The following is a 23,562-nucleotide window of genomic DNA, read 5'->3' as shown; positions in this document are numbered from 1 at the left end:
GCCATTCAAGTCAAAGTAGGCTGGGTTTACTTTTTACAGAGGCAGAGCGCAAATTCCAGCATGAAGCGTCAGTTTAACGTTGAAAGAGAATAGATAGAAATAGAAATCCCGCTGGACCAAGCCCAGGAGGATGCCATTCCTCTGGTGGAGTGGGCCCTCACACCTATAGGACACTGCAAGCCCGAGGCGTAAGCCAGGGCTAAAGCATCCACTGTCCAGCGAGATAGTCTTTGCTTCATACCCGGCAGCCCTTTAGAATGGCCTCCGAAGCATACAAAGAGCTGCTCTCAGTGCCTAAACAGGCCAGAGTGCACAATATACACTCTTAAGAGCTCGGACCGGGCAGAGTGGATTAGGACCCTGCTCACCTTCTTAATTGGAGAACAATAAAAGGCTGATGACTTGTGCTCTGAATGGAGTGGAGTGCAATTTCTGCACATAGCCGTGTCTTGGTTTGAGGACAACTCTACAGTCCAAGACAGGAAGCACTGACTGACAGTGCTTGCAGGTCACCCACTTGCTTGACCGACGCTAAAGTCAGAAGGAGGGCAGTCTTAAGCGACAAGTCGGCCGACTAGAGCGGCTCAGAGGGAGGGCCCCGTAGGGCCCTGAGGACTATAGATAAGTCCCAAGTTGGCACAGTATGAGGGCGAGGTGGATTCAAACTCCAATCTCTCCTCAGGAACTTAACGACTAGGTCGTTTCTGCCGATTGACTGGCCAGCCATGAGAGAATGATTCACCGCAATGGCATACAGGTGAGTGCTGGGCCAATCGTGGGCCAGAGCATCTCGCTGTTTCAAAAAGTAAATTGGGCAGTGAAAGTTGTCTTCTGATGCAAAGAGGTCCACCTCTGCCCTGCTGAAGACAGACCAGATCATTTGAACCATTTGGGGATGTAGTCTCCTGGAGCCACATTGCCCCTGGACAGCATGACTGCCCTTTTGTTCAGTCTGCCCAGCACATAAACTGCTCTCAGTGAAAGGAGTTTGCATTGTGCCCATAAAAGGAGTCGTCGAGCCAACCTGTAAAGGGAGTGTGAACTGCAACCGCCTTGGTGATTGATAAAGGCTACCGCCGTCATGTTGTCCAAACAGACCAGGACATGGTGCCCTCTTAAGGCCGGCAGGAAGGATTTCAGAGCTAGAAAAACCGCCATCTCGAGGCAGTTGATGTGTAAGCGTTGCTCCAGGTTTGACCAGGAGCCGAACGCCGGTCTGCCCTCGTACAGAGCTCCCCAACCCGAGATGGAGGCATCTGTCGTGACCACCTTCCTTCTGGAGGTCAGTCATAACAGGACGCCTGATTGAAACAGGCAAGGAGTTTTCCAAGGGGCAACAGCTCTGATGCAGCGGTGGGTTACCCTGAGATGAAAACTTCCCAGGCGCCAAGCGTGGGACGGGACATGGGCTTTGAGCAAATACTGGAGGGGCCACACATGAAGCAGGCCCAGAGGAATCATAGAGGAATTGGGCAACATGAGGCCGAGCATCCTCTGGAAAGCCCTGAGGAGATGTCAAGTCAAATCACCTTTATTTGTATAGCGCTTTTAACCATACAGATTGTGTCAAAGCAGCTTTACAGTATGAAAATAGGAAAATAGTGTGTCAATGCAAAAGGACAATAGTAAACACTCAATTTTCAGTTAAAGGCAGTTCATCATTGAATTCAGTGATGTCATCGTCCAGCTCAGTTCAGTTCAGTGAACTGAAGTGAAGGGATGTGAAGTCCCCACTTTGAATGACGCCGTTAGATGGACTACCTCAGTCCTGCTGAACAGGGTTTATTCAGCGGCTGGCCAGGCTGGCTCAACACTCGGGTTCTTTGCCGGAACACGTCCACTCTTCTGCATCTGAAGCCATCAATGACATAGAGTCATCCACGACAGCTTCTTCCTCAGACCCACCGAAGGAAATCAAGGCGCTCACAGCCAATGAGGGGCTCTGATCCTCACATGTGAAGTACATAGGCAAGTCGAGGCATTGCGGGGAGAGTGAAAACACATGGGACCTGTGCCGGCGTAAGTTGAGCCCGGTGTTTGAGCCCCTTGCTCCGCTGTTTCTTCCTACTAGGGGAGGGAGGAAATGGGAGAGCAGGCCAGAGAGGACCGAAGGTGATCCACGAATGGAGAAGAGCGAGACTCATGCTCTCGCAGTGAGAACATTCTGTCCTTGTGAGAGCAGCTTCTGTGTGGGTGCTGCCCAGACAGGCGATGCACTCACCGTGCCCATCTACATCGTGCATCTACATCGTGCAATCAGTATCAAAGCTATTTTATCAATAAAAGTGGTGGGGCAGCGTTGATAAGTGTCACCTAAGATTTTTTTTTGTTTAAATAAATTAATTTTATTCAGCAAGGATGCTTTAAAAGTAACATGGTTTCCAAAAAAAATAAGCAGCACAACTGTTTTCAACATTGATAATGATAATAAGCAAATGAGCATATTAGAATGATTTCTGAAGCATCGTGACACTGGAGTAATAGCTACTGAAAATTCAGCTTTGCCATCACAGGACATTTTAAGATATATTAACATTTTATTTTAAATTGTCATAATATTTCCATAATATTTCCTAATAATACTGTTTTACTGCATTTTTTCAAATAAATGCAGTCTTGGTGAGATTTCCTTCAAAAAAAAAAATCTTACAGACTCCAAACTTTTGAATATATTTATGCACATATGTTATAACCACTTCTGTCAATTGGCCAAGCTGACACGCTTATCTGTAAGAATGAAAAATATCAGCTGCTTAATTAGTCTGACTGATATATATAGGCCTGTCACTACATAGGACATTGTTATTTCACCCTCCCTGGTATGATGTAGTAGATGATACAGTGGTTTTTAGCAGTTTTTTATCCAGTTGGTGGCAGTAAAAACAGCTTTTATGTAATACATATGCGTGTAGCACTGTAAATTTAGATGGGATTTTAAACTGTGGTCTCAGGGCATTCTCCAAAGCAATGTAAAAAACTGTAGTTAATGCACATGCAATTAATTCGTACAGTCTTTTATAACTATCCCATAGGAATATCTCATACCTGGGGTTAATGCAGCATCCTGTTTAGGGTCATATAGATGACAGCTGTTTATGGCTGGCTGAACAGACACTTGCCCTCCATTCCTGTTTGAAGGGCATTCTAACAGAGTGCAGAGGGAATGAGGTCATGCCAAAGGTCACATGGCACATGCCGCGAGGTGTCCTTCCATTTTCAGCTGAGTTATCTGGATGCCCCATGACAGAAAGATCTATATCTCCACAAATGAGTAGCCATTAGCACTCATGTGGATGTGTGTTCAGAGATGCTTAGTAATTTGTCACTGTTTACATAATCCGTAGTTTCACATTTTTAGGTTTAGATTTTAATATAAGTGAAGTTTGTACATCCATGATATATCTAAAAATTATTCAAAATAAACAAAAGGTGATTTTTTTTTTTTTTGGTCACATCTTTTTCAGTGTGTATACTCTAATAATCAAGTTTTAGACAGTGTATATATACTATAATATACACTATCGTTCGAAAGTTTGGGGTCAATAAGATTTCAATAGTTTTTTACTCAGAAAGACACATTAAATTGATCAAAGTAAGTTGATAACAATAAGAAATGTTTAAGAATGAAGGATCATGTGACAGAAGACTGGAGTAATGGCTTGTTACATTTTAAAATATATTACAATAGAAAACAATTATTTTAAATCAGAATCACCTTTAAGTACCACGGTTTTGGTAGGTAATTCAAGGTAATTCTGTTGGTGTAGTGGTGCTTAACAATAACAGTAAAATACAAGAAATAATAATAAGATAAACATTGTAAAAAGAGAGAAAGTCATGAAAATAAGAAGCAAAGAAAAAAGAAAAAAAAAAAAAAAAAAAAAAAAAAAAAATATATATATATATATATATATATATAGCTATGAAACATAAATATAAAAATATAGGAAAAATAAAATTTTAATATTATTTCACAATATTGCTGTTTTCATTGCATTTTTGACCAATAGGCCTAAATGCAGCCTTGGTGAGCATAAGAGACTTCTTTCAAAAACATAAAATCTTAAAACATAAAAATTACCCCAAACTTGTGAACAGCAGTGTATTTATATTTATTTGTTTTTTACTTGAATAAAACAAATGAATTGTTTTCAGTGCAGAGTGTTTTTGTTTCTTGTAAGGAAGTTGATTTCACAGATTTGTGTTTGTGCACAGGTGACTTGCAGCTGCAGTAGTTGTGAATTCCTGATGTCTGTGCAAGGGGAACTTCTCACTCTCCTTAACAGGGACTGATGTGTTATTTTGGTCATTATAATGCTGTTGGGAAATAGAGGGATACCTCGTCCCCTTCCTCTACCTCTGTCTGCCCCCTCACAGAAGTGGCATCATTCTGGTGTTCCTCTCCAGTGCCCCAACCCACTTAAAGTGTCATTAGCTCATTAATCACATTGGCACACTCACAGGAGGCCTGAGCTCTTGCCTGACCTGATGGAACAACCACCCTAAGCAATAAGCTCTTTCCATCAGAAACCCTTCATTATTTCTCTGTTGTTGAATGTGTGGGTGGGTGTGGGTGGTGGGTCTTAGAATTATTGGGTAGGACGACAAAAACAGTTTGTTTAGTTAATGAATAATGCAGTATGGAAATGTTATGGTGCAGATCAAGTTGTATTTGATTGTAGACTAAAATCATGAGAGATTGGCCTGCAGTCTTTTGCGTGCACACATTTCTGTGTGCCTTCCACCCAGTGACAATGTGCTGACGTTGTTACAGTCTCCAGCCTCTGTTTAATGCTTAAATATTACCATGTCAATGCTAAGCCATATGGCTGATCCTGAATTTATGTTGATAGACATTCATTCTGAGATCATGCAAACGGAGAATAGCTAATGAAGCCGCTGAGCCAACTCAGGTGAAGTTGTGGCTAAATGGGCCCATTGAGTAATGGTGGTCTAGCTGGAGACCTTTTCACAGGATGTGTTTTTGCATTCATAAATATCTGGACAGAGCAAAATGGAATGGAGCAGCATTTTAGCTTGACACACAGTGTCTTAACGCAGTGTTCATGAAGGGAGATGCTAAAAAATAGTGAATGTTGTAAGAACCATTAGAAAACAATTTAATGTTTCACATTGCTGTTCAAAAAAGTTTGGAGTCACTTTTTTTTTTAGCAAGGATGTATTAAAATGATCAAATGTGGCAATTTTTGTAACAATGTAAAACTATTTACTTTTTCAAATAAATTGTTCTTTTTAACTTTCCATTTATGAAAGAATTCTGAAAGTTGCTTCTCCACAAAAATATTACGCCACACAACTGTTTTCAACATTAATAAAAAATGGGCAAATCTGTATATTAAAATGATTTCTGAAGGATTATGTTACACTGAAGACTGGAGTAATGGTTGCTGATTCAGCTTTACCATCACAGGAATAGGTTAGGTTTTAAAGTACATCGCAATAGAAAACATTTCTTTTCTATTGTAACCCCAAACTTGAAAGATAGTGTGCTGTATGTACAGTAAAATACATTTTCATAGATAGTCAGATTGAAAGGCAGAAATGCAGCGTATTTAAAGCACATTATATTTTTATCTCAGGCTCTTGACATATCCCTAACCAGGTGGACAATGGCAGATGATTCCATTGATCAGCTTGTGTGGGATGCACAGTGAGTTTGTGCAGTGATCAGTAACTAGCTCTGAAATGTTCTAAGAGAGGATTTCGTTTTTAGAACTCTCCCACCTTGATACTCAAAAAAAGCAGAGTATGTTTCAGTTACTCATAAGTGTTAGTTCATGGTTTTCTCCATGTGTTACTGTAGATTCTGCTGTGGAATCCAGACAGGTAAAAGCATTTCCTGTGAGAAACGCATTACTGAACTCTTATTTTTTTTGACTGAATCAGTTCAAATGGTGAAATGGTGTCGGTTTACATGGCTGCTCATCTTTTTCATGTTTTTAGGCCTATACTTACCAAAACAACAGCTGGGGCCAGGCTGCTTGCAGAAATTACAAATGTTTTGATGGTACTTCCATTGGTGGTAGAAAAAAAAATTGTAGATACTGCTATCAATTGTCCTACTGTCTTGACTATAAACTATATTAAGAAATTTCCCATATATAATTGTGGATATCTGTACTTGATACAAATGACCTCAGTACATAGTACAATAACATTTGAAGCATTCAGAGCAAATACACGGTGTCAGTAAACAGGAGGATCAACACAGGTAAATGTCATTAACTCCAACAGACTTTATTGGTAGAACCAGAAGACAAGCAGTGAAGCAGGTGAGTGATTGTTCAGAAGGCAGTAGTCCAACAAACTTGATAAGTCTTAACTTCCTTGTATTACAGGTGAGGAGGGGATCAGCGCCAGATCACAAAAGATGGAAGCAGATGACAGAGAGAGATTCGTAGCAGGTAAATAGCATGGGTAGGTATCCAGTTAAGTTGATGCACAGTAGTGGACAACATAGTAGTATTATCTCAGTGTAAAAAGTCTTCGTCACAAACCACACTGGTGAAAGCAGTCCTATGCAAAGAAGAGACCAGATGATGCGTGCGTGTTTGGTGCTGGCTTATAAAGACCAACTGATGAGGCTAATGGTAGACGGTTGAGGTGATTGTGGAATGTGAGCCAGGAGGGATTCTGGGACCATGGTGGAGCAGTTAGTTCAGGAGGCCATAACGGAGCAGATGGGAGAGCAGGGAGCCCGGGCAGGGCTGTCAAGGTTGACGACCACCAGGGCGGAGCAGGTGGAGCTGGCAGGGCATGAGGTCCCCATGGTTGAACTGAAGATCTCAGGCAGACTGTCTGGAGTGCAAGCTGGTTTGAGTCCAATGGGAGGGCCAGCTGAGAGACCATGAAGGAACATGGAGTGGCCTCCGTGCCTACATAATGGAAAACAAGAACTTCGGGAATGACCTTCTTGGAGATTACCCTTTCAGGAATAGATTTGGGACTTTTACTCACTGGACGGATTCATGATTATGTTGATTGGGTATGGATTCTGGACATGAGCACCACAGAGTGGAATTAATCTTCAGAGACATCCTGATGGACACGATAGGTGGATCCGCAAGCTTTGCCACCAGGTCTGCACCGTTTGAGATAGCCTTTCTCACCTAAGGGAATATGGAAGCACTTGCTGTGATTATATTGAAAGCAGTCACAGCAGAGACAGGACACGTGGGGCTTACGGTTTCATCGACAGGGCAGTTGGTAACCTCACCAACAGTGAAGGACGAGCCACTTAGCCACAGTTCATAATCAAGATAGTGCTTTAAAGAACAGGTGGTAGCTGACGCCGGTATCTGTTGATACAGATCATCTTCTAATCTGCACCAGAAGATTGTCTTCAGGGTATCATCACTCCATGGTACCCTATAGGAAAGATCGAGAAATTCCTAGACAATCCTCAATTGGACAGCCATATTGGAAAATGGAGAGGAGCAAATTCAGAGGATTAGAGGATAGGATGTCTATGGTTGTTGTTGGAATGGGTCTGGTCTTCTGTCAGCAAACAGGAGGATCAACACGGGTAAATGTCATTAACTCAAACAGGCTTTATTGGTAGAACCAGAAGACAAAGAGTAAAGCAGGTGAGTGATTGTTCAGAACGCAATAGTCCAACATAAACTTGATAACAGTCTTAACTTCCTTTGTATTACAGGTGAGGAGGGGATCAGCACCAGATCACAGAAGATGGAAGCAGATGATGACTGAGAGAGAGATTTGTAGCAGGTAAATAGCATGGGTAGGTATCCAGTTAAGTTGATGCACAGTAGTGGACAACAACGGTGAATAGTATTATCTCAATGTAAACCGTCTTAGTCACAAATCACACTGGTGAAAGCAGTCCTATGCAAAGAAGAGACCAGACAATGTGTGCTTGTTTGGTGCTGGCTTATAAAGCAGACTGATGAGGCTAATGGTAGACAGGTGTGGTGATTGTGGAATGTGAGCAGGTGTGAGCCAGAAGGGATTCTGGGAAATGTAGTGCACAGAAGTGACAGGCATAGTGACTGGTGAGGTGACAGGTAAGTGACTGATGATCCTAGTGATCCTGACACTGTGACTGTAAGGTACTTGGAAGCTTGGGAAAAGGTGAAACAACAAACAACAACAAATCCATATTGCATTTTCATTGTTTTCGACTTCCTGGTTATAACAGGCTATGAACTCGAATACACCATCACAGAGCACACTGATAATAAATGAGAGAGCAAATATAGCTTATGGGACATATAATTAAAAAAAACAGAGCAAACATATATTATGCCTCAGCATTATCTTACTTGAACTACGTTCCAGTCTCCGTTTCTGTACTGGAGAGACATTTATGCTTTTGTTAGTACTACTATCATCTTTTCGCCACTAATGTGGTTCTGAATGTAGATTTTTTTGTATTTTATAAATGACCTAATGCACCTAATTATCAAATTGAAGGCATTACACCTTGAGTGTTTTTGCCCTCTGGGTGCTGTAATGTTAACATCCTTTTGTGGTACTTATTTTGCAGTCTCGCTGAATGACACTGGACTGGATCCAGAAACTCCATTAGTTTGCAAAACTACATTAAAGGACTCTTGGCAATGGTAAATTACAGTCGTAATATAAAATCATAAAGGAATGAAGTAAAGTACCAATTGTCACACAGTTAGTTATGTTTCAATTAACCATCTTTTCCAAACCAAGCTGCGGGGACTTCACAAAGTAGTGTTCTTCTTTGCAGTTTTGTAAGAGTTTTGCAGGAAAGGATGCAGAGTTCCCTTGTAGAGGCAATTATTTGATTGTTTCACCAAAGTTATCTGAATAGTGCCCCATTCCATAATATATCGTGATGGATGTGCAAGGTTTGTCATTAATCATCATGAAATGTGCCTTTAGCTATGAGTATCTCTAGCAAGGTCAGATCAAATTTGTGTGTCTGAGCTGGTTTAGAACACTGACTATTCAGTGCCTTTAGACATGTTGTTCATCTTTAAATTATGTACATCTCCCAACAGTCTCAGAGTTTGTATTATTTTAACAGTAAACATGCAGTGAAAACTGTATGGGTGTTAAATAACTATATGATTAACCAGTTTTTAAATGGTTGTCAGCATGGAACATCTGTGCTAATGTTGGAGTTCTGGATGTCTTATTAAAAAGACATTAAAGGAATAGTTCACCCAAAATGAAAATTTGCTCGCCCTTAGGCCAACCAAGATGTAGATGAATTTATTTTTTAAATTGGAACAGATTTGGAGAAATTTAGCATTGCATCACTTCCTCACAAATGGTTCCTCTGCAGTGAATGGGTGCCGTCAGAATGAGAGTCCAAACAGCTGATAAAAACATCACAATAATCCACAATTAATCCACATGACTCAAGTACAAGTTGATGTAATGCTAAATTTCTGATAATCTATTCTGATGAAGAAAAAAATCATCTACATCTTGGATGGCCTGAGGGTGAGTAAATTTTCAGCAAATTTACATTTTTGAGTGAACTATTCCTTTAAAGTATTAAATTAAATTAGAGACTGTTAGATAGAGTTAGACATTGAAAGTTGAAAGAAGATATCGGCAGTATGAAAGCAGGCATTGACACAAAAGTCTGACACTGAAACACCAGCACTTTAAAATGTAAAATTCTGATGTGAATCAAAATTTACATACAGTATATTGAAAACAATGCCAAATGCCCCATGGGAATAAATCAGCAGAGTGGATGGTAAATTCACAGACTGTGACATAATAAAAAAACTTGAACACCATTTCTTCACAAAGAACTGTTTGTGGGAGACTTGAAATTTGAATAATTTATCATTCCTTCAGAATAATGTATAATGACTTCAGGCATCTTCATTTTAATATACTGTTTATCTTCACAACAGCCTGCTCTTCTTTTCTGTCTTTACTCATAAACCCAAGCATGATGTGATTAGGCATTATTCTGGGAGCATGAGAAATTCCCACTGATATGGAGTATTGTTTGTTGTAATGGCATGATAACATTATTTCTTAGTTTTGTCCAGGTTTAACATCTTTACAATCAGCTCAGTGACCTTAGTGTCTGTCACACTTAATTTAAGGCCTTCAGAGAGAAAACATGTTGATTCACATTTAAACCAGCCTAATGAATTCAGAGAGGACTTTTTACTTACTCACTTTAATGACAGGAGTTAGTCACCATCACATAGAAAACAGAGACATACAGTGCATTCTGTCTTGGAATAATATTGGCCTTTTCCTTTGATGTTTTTGTATTATTGTATAAATGGCTATTTTTACATTGTGTCTCATATGCAGGATCATTATTGGTTAAATCAAATGGCTCTCAGCCATTAGAGAGGAAGTGTGATCTTTGTTGACTTGTGAAAGGTGGCTTTAACATGCATGATGTCAGTCATGGGCAAGTAATTATGCTGTCAGGGTTCATTTCGAGTAAACGCATGACCTACAGATCCATTGATTTCATAGCGAATGCTAACCAGCACATCCCAAAAAATAAGTGTATGCTTAGAGATGCATTTAGAAGGGTGTGGGTCTTTGTTTTTAATTGTTGTTTGACAGCGAGTGCTTAGTAATGTATTTTGGTAACCCTTCACAATCAGATTCAGTTAGCTAATGCATTTGGTATCATGAACTTACAATGAACAATAACCTACCTTAATGAATGTTGCAAAAGTAATGTACATTTTTGCATACACCATACCCTTCAAACGTTTGGGGTAAGTATGATTTTTTTTTTAAGACATTCACTTTTATTCAACAAGTACACCTTAAATTGATCATAAGTTGTGATTTTATAATGTTACAAGATTTCTATTTCAGACAAATGTTGTTCTTTGGACCTTTCTATTCATCTAAGAATCCTGAAATTTTTTTTTAGTTTCCACGAAAATATTAAGCAGCACAGCTGTTTTCAACATGATTAATAATAAGAAATGTTTCTTGAGCAGCAAATTAGCATATCAGAATGATTTCGTAATGGTTGTTGAAAATTCAAAACTTAAATTCATATCATAAATGACATTTTAAAAACATTAAAATATCTTACCAAACTCAAAACTTAGAACAGTAGTGCATATTAATACATTTTTAACACTTCAAGTTGTATAAATTAAGTTAATATATTATGAATGAACATTAACGATGAACAATAGTATAGTAATATTAATATTAATCATCAATATATTATCATTAACCTCGATTAATAAATACTGTAAAAATGTTGTTTATTGTTAGTTCATGATTTCTGATGTTAACAAACTGAAGGTTATTGTAAAGTGTTACATTAATATTAATCATCAATATATTATCATTCTCCTCGATTAATAAATACTGTAAAAATGTTGTTTGTTAGTTCATGATTTCTGATGTTAACAAACTGAAGGTTATTGTAAAGTGTTACCTATCTATTAATTGAGAATAAGTATACAGATCTGTACAGTATATGTAAGCAATGACCCATGTTTGGTAGAAAGCGGTTATTAACGGCAGACACTGGCTTGGCTTTAATTTCAGACATGTAATTTAAGTATGATTAAACCTAATGTGGTGAAAATTATCATATGAGAAGTGAGTTAAGGTGAGGGTCTGTAACATGCCTGGGAGCTGAGTACATAGAGAAAAAAAACTTTTTTTTAAGAGTGTTTGTGCTTATCAAGGGAACAGAGGATATCCATCAAGCCATGCAGCTGGGCTACTGAGAGCGAGGAGGTGGATCAGACAGCCAGCTGCAAGTGGGACTTCCACAGAGAAGAGAGAGAGTGAGAAGAACACACAAACACGGTGTTTCTGAAAGGGAGGGAGGGAGGGAGGGATGGAGAGGAATACCACAGGCAGTTTACTCTCTTTAAAAGGCAAAGCGTGAAAAAAGTGGAACAGCTGCCCTGACAGCGTGACGATGGATCCATGCTGCACCCGTTCAGACTCGTATGCTGTTTTCTGATTTTTGTGTGAGAAACTAATGTGAAGATGGACAGTTTATTCATGTTGTGCTGATTTGCTTGGAGTGACTGAAACAGCTTGGAAAGGTACTGAGCAGCAGTAGCACTTCAAAGCCTGGATGATTTGCTTTCCAATTTTAAAGGATGGAAAAAGTGAGCGAAATTGAAAGACCAATCAGACTTTTATTGGAAGCCACTTAAGAGATATATTCTGAAAGAGAAGCCTTCAGACTGACGAAACCGAAGCGATCCACCTCAGAGGATGACAGTGTTGGCTGTTCCTGTGAGCAGAAGGTGAGATGAACAGTGGAGTTTAGGCAGCTATCTGTATGGGGCAGAACTATGTCCTTTAGTGCCAGAGGCAGCATTCCTCAGGAGGGGGCACAAGGGAGCAATGAGCGGAAAAACACACGGGTCAAGAGGGCTGTTCGCATCTCTAGTATTGTCGCACAAGAGGTGAGTTCACAAGGAAGGTACGCTTTGTTTTTACCACTTGATCTACACTGCTGTGCAAAGGTTTGGGGTCAGAATTAATTAATAAATTTTTTTTTTTTTTACTTAAAAAAAAAAAATACTTTCAGCAAGAACACATTAAATTGATCGAAAAGTGATAGTAAAGACACTTATAGTAATACAGAAGATTTAAATTTCAAATAAATGCTGTTCTTTTTCTATTCATTTTAAAATCCTATTCATCAAAAATTATATTCATCAAAAAATCTTGAAAATAACTATCACGTAGTACTGTTTTCAATGCATTATATTAAGAAATACTGAGCACCAAATCAGCATATTAGAATGATTTCTGAAGGATCATGTGACACTGAAGACTTTAAGTAATGGCTGCTGAAAATTCAGCTTTGCCATCACAGGAATAAGTTACATTTTTAAGTATATTAAAACAGAAAACAGTTATTTTAAATTTTAATGACATTTCACAGTATTATTTTTTTACTATTATTCACTAAATACAATTATTTAGTACTATTTTTCATTGTAATTTTATTAAAATAAATGCAGCCTTGGTGAACATAAGAGACTTCTTTCAAAAACATTAAAAAAATAATCTTGCTGACCCCAAACATTTAAACGGTAGTGTATGTATTTCACTTAGAGATATAGGTAAACTCAGACTATAAATAGCTGAATTCTTTGGAATTTGGTAATGTTCTGTAAATTTAAAGTAAAAGGAAACATTGATTTTTAAATCAGTCATAATCTAATGCTATCTAATGACTGGAGTGAAGTCAGATGGTGTAAACGGCTGCTCCTAGAATGGCGTTGTTTCAGAATTGATTGCATTGTCAGTGTAAGCATTATTTCAGGAATTACTGCAGGTATTCTGGGACAGTGTAAATAAAAGCATTCCCATCATTATCGTTCTTACAAATTTGAAACTTGAAGGTTAACAAAATATGAATGTTAACCTTTCAATATTCGCTGCAGTAAATTCATAGAAAGGAAAACAGGATTACAATTTTGCTTTCTTAAATGACTGAATTATTTCACATTATTATTTCCTTGAGCACTTGAGATAGTTCACCCAAAAATAATAGTCAACATGAGGGTTAGTAAATGTATCTAGAATTTCATTTTGGGGTGAACTATCCCCTGTAAATGGTTACAGTAGAATGTGCCTGTTCCTGTGTTTAATGTGATGAAAACGCATGACATGAACACTGGCACAGGACAGAAACACTGGCATTTGTCTCTGCCCAGAGCCTCATGTTGGCCGCGTGTAAGATTGGTGTTGTGGTGTCAGAACTGGGCTCTGCTCACCATAGTCACAACAGTCCGGTCAAGTACCCCACATTCATCTCAACACAAGGATGCCCTTGACTGCCACACCACCATCTGTGAGGCACTGAGACAATCGCTCACTGCAAATGGTAGTGCCCTATGGGCTGTAGTGCTTCCTTGATCGATGGTTGCAATTTCTGACTGCTTCCCTGTGAGATTAACTTCTATGTTTCAAATGACAGCTCTCTCGCAGCCTTCTTCAGTTCAGTACATCTAAACCTTCTACCTGTGATGTTTCTTCACAGTCAGATCAGGACGCTCTGGAGCTGCATATCGGCTGGTTGCTGTGTTAATTGATTTGAGGGAGATTATTATGAACCCCAGTAATGGTCTTTTAATGGAGGGTCTTTCTGTGTGAGGACTCCATGTCATGACATTGGTGGACAGCTGGTGCGTGGTAGGAGATCAGGAAAGTTTTCGCCTTGAAGTATGTATAAGCCTGAAACAACGCACAAGGGATGGGTATGAAATAGCCTTTGTGCACAGCCAGCCTTGTACTCTTCTAGGTTCAAAAAACTGTCGTCCATATTAATATTAGTAATAATAAAATATTGCTATAGTGTGAATCATATGTAATCATGTAATCAATAAAAAAGTAACTGTAATCTAATCACAAGTATTTAATTTTTGGAATCTGATTACGTAACTCAGATTACATGTAATCGGTTACTACCCAGCTCTGCATATGAGCTAATTAAAAAATAATAATCGTGTTAATTACAGTGATAATGAATGAAGAACTCACTATTTGTATAGAGTCTAATAATGTAATTACTACAGTTTATAAACTATGAATTAACTATAAACTAGTAGTTTGCAAATGATTTGTTACTTATAATTACTCAGTGATACCCATTTCGTTCCATTTTTTCAATTATGTTTACCATATATAATCAAATATGGAATAAATTAATAATACTGTATGTTAAATAGGGAAAGTCAAATCAGACTTACCCTACAAACTTACAAAATAAATTATTTAAAATAGGAAAAAAACAAGCTTTTAAATAAGCAAAAACAGCTAAAAATCTGTGTATATTTGTCTTGTTTTGTTTTTATTCACCCCCTCAACAACTGTTTTAATTTTTTCTTTGAAGAAATTGAAGAAGTTCCCACTGTCTTGAATGACCTGGACATGTGAGGTGATTTTCTAGACCTGGAAAAGTCATAAATATGAATAAAATCTTAAAATGGCTCTAAATTTTTTTATTGTGATTTAGAATATTTAAAAAAAAACCTTTTCCAATAAGTCAGGAATGTCTGGAAGCATCTTGCAAATTCATTGATTAAATAGAGTGGGATGCCTGAAAAACATTCAGCAATCAAAACTACTGGAATTCTCAAATAGTCAAAACATTGATTTCCTTGCCAACATATGGCTCTTCGAATCTGATAAATTAAAAGCATGTTTACTTGAGAGATGTCTTGGCTGTAGATCAAAGCTGTAAATTGTCTGGTGAGTCAGTGAACAAGGAGCCAGTGAGGATAACAGTTTTTTATGGTTTGTTGGAGCTTCATTGCAGTTCCGTCCCAGAAGGCTATTTTGAGTCCAAAGGCGGGTTCCTTCACCCTCAAGTCCTCTCTCTTTTCTACCCCTGTTGTGTTCTCATCTCACACTGGCCTTGGACTGACATGTCCACCCCTACCCACCCCTTCACCCTGGCAAACTCACACACAGCTAATTCACAAGGACAGTGTAGTCATGCCACGGGAGCCAAATGTATTTATCTCCAATTTTGGGAGACGTAGGTAATTGAAAATGATATGAAATACAATATTTTATTATATGTAAACACAAGTGGCAGATTTGAATTATCAAGTGGATTTTATTTTTACCCCCGTTTCATTAAAAAATAGCTGAAAGCTATCATTTTTACACCAATGACACCTGTGGCATGCAAAAAATGGCATTGTAGCAAAGATGTATAGCATGCCTCATGTGCAAAGGCACATCCTCACTTCTTGTTATGTTTAAGGGAAGGTTCAATTAAATCTGTAGGAAAAGTTCATCTAGAAAATCTGACCCAAATGACATGAGTAGAATGCTTTTTTGGGGCTTCTATAAGCTCCCAGATAGAAAACAGAAGAATAAGAAATGAACAGATAATCGGTACTTGTCCTGTAACAAGCTTGGAATGAGTTGAGGTGTTGTAAAGAGGTGTTGTATGTTTTTGCAACAAATACACAAGTTTTTTTTCTACAGATCAACTGTCTGTGGTGATGAGGAGTATAAATAAAAAATCAGAGAGATCAACTGGTGCTCTTTGGACTCAGCGACCTTGTAATTTCATGTGAGATGATGCTGTATAATCAGGACTGAGGGTGAATCAGGCCTTGAGATGAGGAACACAGAAGGATTGTGGTGTGACTTATTATCTGAGGTGACAGAAATTCAATAATGATAATGCACATTTCTGCAGATTCATCTTCAAGAGAATTGAAGTATTGATTGAAGGTCTCACAGTTAACTCCTCCTACACTCTGAATATTAATAAATCAAGGAAGAAAAGCCTTTTACTATATAAAATTCAATTAGCATCTTTGCAGAACAGCTTAACGCATGAGCTTCAAAGAGAAGAAATCACACCATTTCATTTTTGCCAAAAATTAACACTTTTCTAATAGCATTGTCCTTATGATTGCCATCCAAAATTAGCAGAGCATTTACCTTGGTCCCCTATGTGCAGTTGTAGTTCTTAATGGAACAACTTCTTTCTTGTAAGTAGCTTAATAACAAATCTGCCCAGATAAGGGCTATTAATTAATTTCATATAGTAACACTCCCAGTTAATAAAAAAGTTTAAAAACAACTTGTTACAGCAGATTATTCAAATCAAAATGTCTGAGAACTGTTGTACTAAATTAAATATCTAATGTTTATTTTTATTTTTTTGCTGAGATGTGATACATTATGGGAAAAATTCTGCCCCAGCAACAGTTTACTCACAAGAGTTTGGTGCGCCTGCTTCCAATGGTCTCTCTCTCTCTCTCTCTCATTCTGTATGTATATTTAAGTGACTGGCAGCTATTCTGCATCTCTCTCAGAGCAGTAGCACAAACAGGACATTGATGGTTTTACCTCAAAACTTTTTCATTTTTTAACAAAGTGTTTTAAAGCAATAGTTGCATAGCACAGAGCATAGCAGATGGACTACAAGATACAGGAGAAACCACCACTAAATGGAGAGAGCAGAAGTAAGCAAGAAATAAGCAGAGATATAGCTATCAGGTGGTGGTAGGGTCCTGGATCCTAAGGAGAGCAGCTCCTGTGCTCACCGTTCTCCAGGAATGCTAGAGGAGTCAGGGATTCTGCCACTTGAGCCTTGAGCAGTGGCGGTCGGAATATTATTTGTGGATCATGATTCTGACCTTGGTGCTGAAGCCATTGAACAAGCTCTTCCAGTCCTGTGCTCCTTCTGTTCAGCCTCAGCCTTCATTTCAGATACACATGCCTTGCAAACAAGGCTCTCAGGGCCTCCGCTTTTGGGACAAGACGAGTCCCATTCTTGGCCAGGAGAGCAGAGAGGTAAGAGTGGCAGAGACTTTGAGGTTGAAATATTTATTTACTTATGCGGATTATTAGTTTAGAGGGTCAGTAGTTATTGTTGTAGCGTCTGGACCAATCAAAAACACAATTTTTCATTTGAACACTTGACGTTGTTCATTGTTTACTCATAACTGGCGTCCCTAATCATGCAGATTTATGCTGCAGGCTCTGTGTAGAGTTGTACAGTAAGAAAGTAATTTCCCTTAACCAGGAAATTAACGTTCTTAGAATTGACAGACAGTTGACCCTGAGAGGTCAAGTAAATATCTACAGTGGATCTAAATATTTATAATTAATTATAACTAGTTATGATTAATTATTCATATTTCCCCATGAGCTGATTCGCTACATTGTCTAACCATTTTTTGCTGTTCCACAAGTTAATGAGTGCTGAGGCAAGTCATGGATGGAAAGTACACCAGCCTCTTCATAGATTTTAACCTAGTTACAAAAATAGATGCATGAATTAAACATAATTAATCTGGAAGCTAACTAAGATTTTTATTTTATGAGCTGTTTAGTGCAGGCGTTATTTGTGAGTACAAGCATTAGTGGGATGAGGTCTTTGGATTATGAAAATAGCCTAACTTTGATTTCCATAAACAAATTAAGTCTAGAAGATCTGTTTTTTTCTCCCACTTGCTTTTCAGTCTGCTGCAGATGTATTTCTTCATCCTAATGGTACATAATGAGCAAGATAAATATTAGATTACCATAAATTAATAATGATTCTGCCTCACTGGTTTTGGTAGACTAAGTTCAGGGCTGTCTTAAAACAGGAAATCATTTGAACTTGTATTTACATTTAATAAATCTTGAGGTACTTAAACACGTACAGTATATTCATACAGTATGAGCTACGAAGAATACTTTGAAGTACTTCTATGAATATTTTTTTGTGTGTTGGTGTCTTTAGTATAATCAAGGCAGTAGATTACAAGTAAGAATAATCAAAAGCTTTGAGCAAATGACTAAACGTTGGTCACCTCTTTAGGGGCCTGGAAAATATAATGAGATGAAGTTTGCCGCCTAAGAGGGTGTTTACAATGTAATGCATTAATGATCTCCCTGCAGTGATGTGTACTTAGTGGATATCTCGGAGACTAAACATGGCTTCATTACTTCACCCACACTGAGTTACGGCCCACTCAGTTCCTGTCAGAAATGTGATAATATTTCTGTCCTACAGCAAGCTTTGGAAAAGCTTTGGAAAAACATGGAAAATGGACTGAACAGTTTCTGGTTTTACCAGCTAGACTATGAAATGTGACATTTTTTAAACATTATTATTAATTTTATTATCATATTTTATCATAGATTATCATATTTGGGGGGTCTTTGGTTTAAAATTATTAATAATTAATTTTATAAACATTGAGAAAATATGCAGAACTAGTAAACTAGTAAAATTACTTGGTCACAGATGTCGGATCATACAGTGTTCAATAAACATGTCATGAAGTTGTGAACAACCCATTTATTCCAGTATTGCAAATATTTGTCCATCCGTAGATTTAATGAGAAAGTCATTCCCTCCAAATTTTGGACACTGATCACAATGTCTGACCAAACCATTAAAATGTTTTTTAAAAGAATTATCTGTCACCAAGGCTGCATTTATTTAATACAAATAAAATACAGTAAAACAGTAATATTGTGAAATATTATTACAGTTTAAAATAACTGTTTTCTGTTTGAATATATTTTTTAAATGTTATTTATTCCTGTGACGCAAAGCTGAATTTTCTCCAGTCTTCAGTGTCACATGATCCTTCAGAAATCATACTAATATGCTGATTTGGTGATCAAGAAAAGTTTTTTTTATTATTATCAAATTCTTATCAAAAAACAAAACAAAAAAAACCCCAATTGTTGCTTTTGATGAATAGTAAGTAAAAAAAAAAAATAATTTTTAAATTAATAAAAAAAATACGCTTCTGAACGGTTGGGTACATTAAGCTTTAATGTAACTAATTTTCTTTTTTCTTTTTTCATTCTCAAGACCAGGACATCTTCATTGATGGTTTAAAGCTTGTTTTTAAAAAATAATCATATATAATGTCATTGTAATTGTCCAAATGCAGATTTTCAGCAGCAGTTGCATAATTCATCTCATAATCTGAAAAGACCTCTCATTGTGAAGTATATTTCTCCTCAGGTGCTGTCTCTAGGTGCAGATGTCCTCCCTGAGTATAAGCTCCAGGCTCCCCGAATCCACAAATGGACCATTTTACACTACAGCCCCTTCAAGGCAGTCTGGGACTGGGTCATCTTGCTGCTGGTCATCTATACGGCAATCGTCACACCTTACTCGGCTGCATTCCTGCTCAGCGACGAGGAAGAGGCTGCCATGCAGCGCTGTGGCTACTCTTGCAGTCCACTCAACGTGGTGGACCTCATGGTGGATATCATGTTCGTAGTGGACATTGTGATTAACTTTCGCACAACCTACGTGAATAGCAACGATGAAGTGGTCAGCCAGCCCGGCCGAATAGCCATCCACTATTTTAAAGGCTGGTTCCTCATTGACATGGTGGCTGCCATTCCTTTCGACTTGCTCATTTATCGCTCTGTAGAAGATGTGAGTAAACTTATGGGTAATTTTGATTTTTAAAGGAATAGTTCACCCAGAAATGAAAATGTACTCACCCTCAGGTCATCTAAGGTGTAGTTTGTTTCTTCATCAAAACAGATTTGGAAACATTTTGCATTACATCACTTTCTCACCAATGGATCCTCTGCAGTGAATGGGTGCCATCAGAATGAGAACATCACAAACAGCAAACATCACAATAATGGGAGTCCAAGAGAGTCTTTGTTAAAAATCTATCAAAGCATTTTTAACTTCAAACGGTTGCTTCTGGCTAAAATACCAGTCCTCTATCCATAATATTGCTTTCTTTATTGAAAAAGTTGTCTCGTCTGAATCAAGAGAGAAATATGCACAGATCAAGCACTGTTTACAAGCAAAAACAGTTCTAAAAAAACATCAGTGGATTTTGATGTGAGAGGACAGCAGTGGATGCTTTTTTTCCCACTGGAAGCGTTATGGATTATGGACTGGTATTTTGGTCAGAAGCAACGGTTAAAATGTAAAATGCCTTGATTATGGAATTGTTTCTTACAAACACAGCTTTCTCTTCACAAGACATCAATTGATGGACTGGAGTCGTGTGGGTTATTGTGTTGTTTTTAATCAGCTGTTTGGACTCTCATTCTGACGGCACCCATTCATTCATTGGTGATTCATTGGTGAGCAAGTGATGTATGCTAAATATCTTCAAATCTGTTCCGATGAAGAAATAAACTCATCTACATCTTGGATGTCCTGAGGGTGAGTAAATTTTCATTTTTGGGTGAACAATTCTTTTTAATATGTTATTATAGCTTTTGCTAACCATCTCTTAACTTTTCAGTGCTCATTGTTTTCATGTATTGACAGACAACAACTCTGATTGGCCTACTGAAGACTGCTCGGCTGTTGCGATTAGTGCGTGTGGCACGTAAACTCGATCGCTACTCCGAGTATGGAGCCGCGGTGCTCTTTCTTCTTATGTGCACCTTTGCACTAATTGCCCACTGGCTGGCCTGCATCTGGTATGCTATTGGGAATGTGGAAAGGAGCGGCCCGTCTCGGATCGGTTGGCTTGATTCTTTGGGTGAACAGCTGGGGAAGCCATATAATATCACAAATCCTTCATCAGGACCCTCTATTAAAGATAAATATGTCACTGCCCTGTACTTCACCTTCAGCAGCCTCACCAGTGTGGGCTTTGGAAATGTCTCCCCAAAAACCAACTCTGAGAAGATCTTTACCATCTGTGTCATGCTCATTGGAGGTTAGTGTTTTTTCTTATGTCAGCAAAATGGATTTTTTCCAAATTGGGAACTGCAGTTGGGTGCTACTGTATGAGGTCCATTGAAAGTAAAAAAAAACTATTTATTATTATTATTATTATTATTATTAATAATAATAATAATAATAACCCTGATCAAGCTCACCTACCTGTGATTTCCTAGTGATCCTGAAGACCTTGATTAGTTTGTTTCAGGTGTGTTTTGATCAGGAGCTAAACTCTGCAGGGCAGCGGCCCACCAGGGCAAGATTTGAGGAACCCTGGTTTAGGGTCTGTACGTTTTTTTTTATGTCTTTTAAAGATGTCCTGTATGCTCTGCATTTATTTATTTAGGCTGCATTTGTTTGATCAAAATACCATATCAAAATAACAGTTTTCTGTTTTAATATATTTTAAAATGTAATTTTATTCCTATAATTTATTCCATTACTCCAGTCCATAGGTGCCGATCCCGTGGGTAAAATATTCACACAAGATATTCTACATTAACTAATTAAAAAAACGGTTGAAATTCAGGAACCTCTCTGATTGGTGGATTGGGTCCCTGCTGGTCGTAATACATACAAATGCCTCCTTAGAGTGGCTAGTTGTTAATGGAGTTTCGTTCGTTAAGTTGCAAAAATCAGCCAGTAATCTTAAAAAATGCAAGCGACTTATTTATGATATTATCATATTTATGATATTAATATTCATTCATTTCATACTTATGTTATTAGGTGATATTTTCAACATTAAATAAAAAGACTACAGATAAAACTTTTTCGCTATCAGTAGGCGATATTTAAAGCGATCACACAGAGTTTTATATGGCAGCATGCTTCAAAGTCTTTAAAAAATGAGGGAAAATATGTCCTTCATAAATATCTATCTACAGTTAGAGTAAACATATTTTATATTTAATGCACATGAGCTTCAACCACTCTATGTGTCTGTCTGTTGACTTCATTTTATGTGTTGATTATTTGGTTTTATTTGAAAAACAGAAGCATGCTGAATATCACACATAATATATTTTTCAATTATTCAATGCAATTTTTTTTATTTATTATTAATATTCTAATATTTTCATGCACAGTATAAATAAGTCTTTATGCCTGAAAATAAATAGCTGCCTTTATATTTTAGGAAGGGGTCCCTCACAAGGAGATTATCATATTTGGGGGTCTTTGGTTTAAGAACCCTTGGTCTAAACTTTCAATAAAATTCTATGGTCTTATAAAGGCCTTGCTGATAAAGAGCCAATAATAGTAAACTTCCCCACTAAACATGATTAGTAGACATACCTTTTTGGGGGCATTTTGAGGACTAAAGTGGATAAATCGTGTGGATTAACACACTGCTCTGAAAGAAAATGTTTTTTGTTGTTGTTGTTGTTTTCTTCACAGCGCTAATGTATGCTAGCATATTTGGAAATGTGTCAGCCATCATCCAGAGGCTGTACTCTGGCACCGCGCGTTACCACACTCAGATGCTACGGGTTCGGGAGTTCATCCGTTTCCACCAGATCCCCAACCCACTCAGGCAAAAACTGGAGGAGTATTTTCAGCATGCTTGGTCCTACACTAACGGCATTGACATGAATGCTGTGAGTCACAGAGCCACATACAGAACACCTGGGCATACTCTGTTTATTTTTTGCATGCACACATGACAGAGCACATAACGTGGTACCATTTATCACATTAACCTATGTTTTATCACATTGCAGGTGCTGAAGGGGTTCCCAGAGTGCTTACAGGCAGACATCTGTTTGCATCTAAATCGTACATTGCTACAGAACTGTAAAGCTTTCAAGGGCTCCAGTAAAGGTTGCTTACGTGCTTTGGCTATGAAGTTCAAGACTACACATGCTCCACCAGGAGACACCTTGGTCCACGCTGGTGATGTGATTTCAGCGCTATACTTCATTTCTCGTGGCTCCATTGAGATCTTAAAGGGAGATGTGGTAGTGGCCATTCTAGGTAATGGAAGAGTACTCAGCATCTCATTGTGATCATATGCATATTTCGGGGGTTTTCCATGGAGCCCCCTCTCCAAAAAAACATTCCTAAAATATAAAAGCAAAAAATCTTTTCATCTTTAAAGATCTGTTAAATGAAAATATTATGAATATTTGTAAAATATTATGTAGAATATTTATACATTCTATTGCAGTGATCTTTTTTTCTACTCACCATTAGAGTACTTTTAGATATATAAACTTGAGGAGAAATAATAAAACAAAATCATTTAAATTAGTTTTTATTTTATTTTTGGATTATGACTAATCTTGTGAATGCAGAATAAAACTGCAAACATGTCAATAATGTTCTGTCATTTTTATTTTATTCACTCAAAGTACAAGAATTCTTGGTACTTTTGAGACTTCAATGAGAAAGCTGTTGTTGTGTGGCTCCGTCTTGTGGACATTTTG

The 23,562-nt window shown here is 37.8% G+C and overlaps 1 protein-coding gene across 3 annotated transcripts in view; it reads left to right on the top strand.

Moving 5' to 3' along the window:
• LOC107718079 (potassium voltage-gated channel subfamily H member 6-like) overlaps positions 1 to 23,562 on the top strand; it is a 39,485-nt gene that overhangs the window by 11,377 nt on the left and 4,546 nt on the right. For all 3 annotated transcript variants that reach the window (XM_016525025.1, XM_016525024.1, XM_016525026.1), the window contains 4 exons: positions 19,451 to 19,873; positions 20,735 to 21,131; positions 22,535 to 22,734; positions 22,858 to 23,110. In XM_016525025.1, the coding sequence (XP_016380511.1) occupies positions 19,451 to 19,873; positions 20,735 to 21,131; positions 22,535 to 22,734; positions 22,858 to 23,110 (1,273 nt within the window). The remainder of the gene's footprint in view (positions 1 to 19,450; positions 19,874 to 20,734; positions 21,132 to 22,534; positions 22,735 to 22,857; positions 23,111 to 23,562) is intronic.

Source organism: Sinocyclocheilus rhinocerous, unplaced genomic scaffold (genome assembly GCF_001515625.1).
Source record: "Sinocyclocheilus rhinocerous isolate Xijiao unplaced genomic scaffold, SAMN03320098_v1.1 scaffold480, whole genome shotgun sequence".
Classification (NCBI taxonomy): Eukaryota; Metazoa; Chordata; class Actinopteri; order Cypriniformes; family Cyprinidae; genus Sinocyclocheilus; species Sinocyclocheilus rhinocerous.
The sequence above is the reverse complement of the archived record's forward strand: the minus strand, read 5'-3'. Positions and strand labels throughout refer to the sequence as shown.